General features: G+C 42.8%; 1 protein-coding gene across 1 annotated transcript in view; it reads left to right on the top strand.

Moving 5' to 3' along the window:
• LOC111864671 (pyroglutamylated RF-amide peptide receptor) overlaps positions 1-3,380 on the top strand; it is an 80,091-nt gene that overhangs the window by 46,978 nt on the left and 29,733 nt on the right. The window contains exon 5 of the mRNA XM_033751525.1: positions 1,384-1,618. Within this exon, the coding sequence (XP_033607416.1) occupies positions 1,384-1,618 (235 nt within the window). The remainder of the gene's footprint in view (positions 1-1,383; positions 1,619-3,380) is intronic.

The following is a 3,380-nucleotide window of genomic DNA, read 5'->3' as shown; positions in this document are numbered from 1 at the left end:
TAATAGTCTATTGTACGTCCTCCTTTGATATTCTACCAGTCGCCATACCCTACCGGTACTGGTTCGTGCTATCAGCCCCTTTCAGCCAACGAGGTCGGCCCTCGGTACCCGATATTTCCCCCATCTACCAGAGGCATTGGAAATTACTTGGGCGGGAAACTTGCCTAATTTTGCTCAGAGGTCTCCTAGAGACATGAGGATCTTTTACGTGTCGTATATCAAATTCGGACCTAAATGTGGCACACATGAGCTGAAACACGTCTGCCTAGACCGCAACTCCATCTGCTGAAAATACGTATAGCGTAGTGTTGACCGGGATAGAAGTAGGGTAATTATTATCTACAGCGATTTACGCACACGATGCAACAAAATGGGTGCCTGAAGAAGTTATTACCGCTCGCAGCGGCCGCGCAGTCTAAGGCATGAACTGTCTTCGCTCGCCTGAACACTGGGTTCATGGGTTCGAATCCCACTCAAAAAATGGATGTTTGTGTGCGCGTTTATTCTGTGTTTGTGTTGTCCTGTGTGTAGGTAACGGCTTGCGTCGGGCTGATCAATCGTCCAAGGAGTCCTACCGCCTGTGTAAGAAGATTACAGAACTGAAGGAGATGCAAGGGCCCTACAAAGGGCTGTGGAGCCAGTCATGAGAATGTGCGGAAGGGTGACGAGGAAGGCTGAGAGAATATATTCTTGTTTCGGCACAACTGCAAAATGGCTAGGTCAAAGGAATCGAATCCGTCCCTAGTTTCGATAGCTACTAAAAACAAAGAAATAGTTAAGAATTTACTGTTTCCCTGTGGGCATCTAACTACGCCAGTATTCTTGGTCATGGAACTTTTCCGCCAATCGCCCGCTTTTTCTGATGGCCGGATGTGCAGTTTCGTTAGGAGAGTTCTTAACTTGATCTCTCACTGCGAAGAGAAGCTTTGGATCCAAAACCACAAAATTTGTTTCAGTAATATGAAGCAAGTAATGGTTATTTAAAAATGTGAACAAATATATGACAGGAATTTATTTTGAAGAAAATATTTACGTTAAATTTCAGGTTTTCACGGCGTTGACTGTGAGGAGGAGTTCTATCTTGTTGGACATAACTGCTGTCCCGGAGGAATAGTTTCCGTCTTCAGGTTCGAAATGTAAACCAAGCAAGAAAACAATGTGAAGCAGGCAGAAAGCTCTTCGAAACCGAAGCTGGAAACGATATATTCCCCGTAAACTTTGGTTGACTTCCACCGGACTACACGGCGTTATATTGCAGAAGACAGAAATCTTGCAAATATTTAGGGACTTACCTTGCAGAGCTCCTCAGATTCTGGCAGTAAATTTACAGTAGGTATTACATCTCAGCAACCACATCTATATATCATTTGCATTGTGTGCCAGGTTGAACCCAGTCGGAGGACGAGGCGGAGTGGAAAGCTTCCCTCTGCGCTACAGCAAACGCTTCCAGAGAGGCATGGGTTCCAATGTGGGCAGTTTCCGGGAGTCCATCAGGAAGGCGAACGCCATCAGGACTGAGGAGGAAAACAATACCGTGAAACAGGTGACTGGCGCTCATCCATTCGGTTCACGGATTCCTGGACTCCAAAACCATCTCCATCAACAAAAGACCCACCAGGTGCAAATACGATTCAGTGGCCGTGATTGGCACCTGCCGATGGTGCACTTTCAACTGTCCCAAATAAAATCTAAGAAAGGACTGGCACTCAACTAACACTGTTAGAATTTTCATCACTCTTTCCCCACAATAAGCACAGTATCTTTATTTTTAATTACACCTCGTGTGTATTTTCCATTTAGTTAGTTATTTAGGGATGTGCAGCCATCCTACTGTACAGTTTTCAGTTAGCAACATATGAGTCCTGTCAGTTCAATCTGTTGGACAATATATTTGTACTGTATGTATTATAGGATAGTAAAATATACAGCGTTCACATCATGAATTCTTTGGCGTTGCAGATTGTTCATTATTAATCTAAATGCTAAGCTCAGTAAGTGGAAATTTTGAGTTCCGAACGAAATAATAATGATCATGTAACACTTCTACATTTCTTGGAAACATGTTACTTCATCACGCGTCTATTACAATCTTCATGGCGCCACCTTTCAATTTGTTATGAATGTATCTAATCTGATTTTGTGGAGCTTTACCTGTTCTCTTATTTTGAGCCCCCTTGCTCCTTCCGCCGAGATATGCCCTCAACATATCTCAGATTACTAATATTCATATATCTATAAGCTAATGCTTGTTGTAAATTGGATTTGGTTATGTCAGTAATGCTTCTGTCCATATTTTATATATTTCTTTTAAATTTGTGTATCTTCTGCTGTAGAATCCCCCTGAATTGCAAATTCCACCGTTTAGCAACACAGTTCTCATATCCAAACGCAAAGGATTAGAAGTACCTAGAAATAGTGACCAAATATCTCATTTCTGGCTCAATTAGGAAATAGTCCTGTCAGGTATAAGTGGTAGCGTGACTAATAATTGTGGGTTCTGGATTTACTGGACGCCTCTATTACAATTACAGTTTATTATAACAGTTCACATATTGGTAGATTCTAAAGGGTTCTGACCATGGTGGATGACACACAGAATTACTGGGGTTTTGGACGTTTCCGATCGTCCGGAATTTTAGCTAATAGAGAACACGACGTTTCGGAAACTGGATCTGTTTCCGTCTTCAGGTGAGAAAGGAAGACTGGTCCAGTGATTGAGATTAGCTCTTTCCAAGGGGCCCAACTGAGTAGGTGTCTTCCTTTCTCACCTGAAGACGGAAAGAGATCCAGTCTCCGAAACGTCGTGTCCTCTATTATCTAAAATTCCGGACGATGGAAAAAGTCCAAAACCCCAGTAATTCTGCAGTTCGCATATTGCTTTCCTTCTGGGTAACAAATTTCTCACTGTATTTCTTCTTGTTCTTCAACTGGTCTCTAACCTCTAGTCTTCCCGAATTCTCTATATCTGGATCCTGTCTCTCGTCCTGAACTGGCTTCATGCCGACTGCAGAGAGAACACCTAGTAGAAGAGTTGATTCTTCTGTTGTCTTGAAAACGTTAGTTAAATAGTTGCTGCGGAAACGTGTTTCAACTAGCGGTTGTCTGACAATGGCCGTGTTTTCTGACTTCACTATTCCGGCTTTCAGGCGTCATATCTAACTTTCCTCTGTGGGGAACGTCTGAATAAAATAAAATTGATATTTACTTCGTGAGTTGATAATTTTTATTATTTTTTATTATTATTAGAGGGGGTGGGTTTCCCCATGCACTTAGAGCAGTTATTGGTCCATTGTGCGTCCCCCTTTAATTTCTACTGTTCCCATACCCTACCGGTACTGGTGCGTGCTATCAGCCCCGTTCAGCCAACGAGGTCGGCCGTC

Source organism: Cryptotermes secundus, unplaced genomic scaffold, assembly GCF_002891405.2.
Source record: "Cryptotermes secundus unplaced genomic scaffold, Csec_1.0 scaffold326, whole genome shotgun sequence".
Lineage (NCBI taxonomy): Eukaryota > Metazoa > Arthropoda > Insecta > Blattodea > Kalotermitidae > Cryptotermes > Cryptotermes secundus.
The sequence above is the reverse complement of the archived record's forward strand: the minus strand, read 5'-3'. Positions and strand labels throughout refer to the sequence as shown.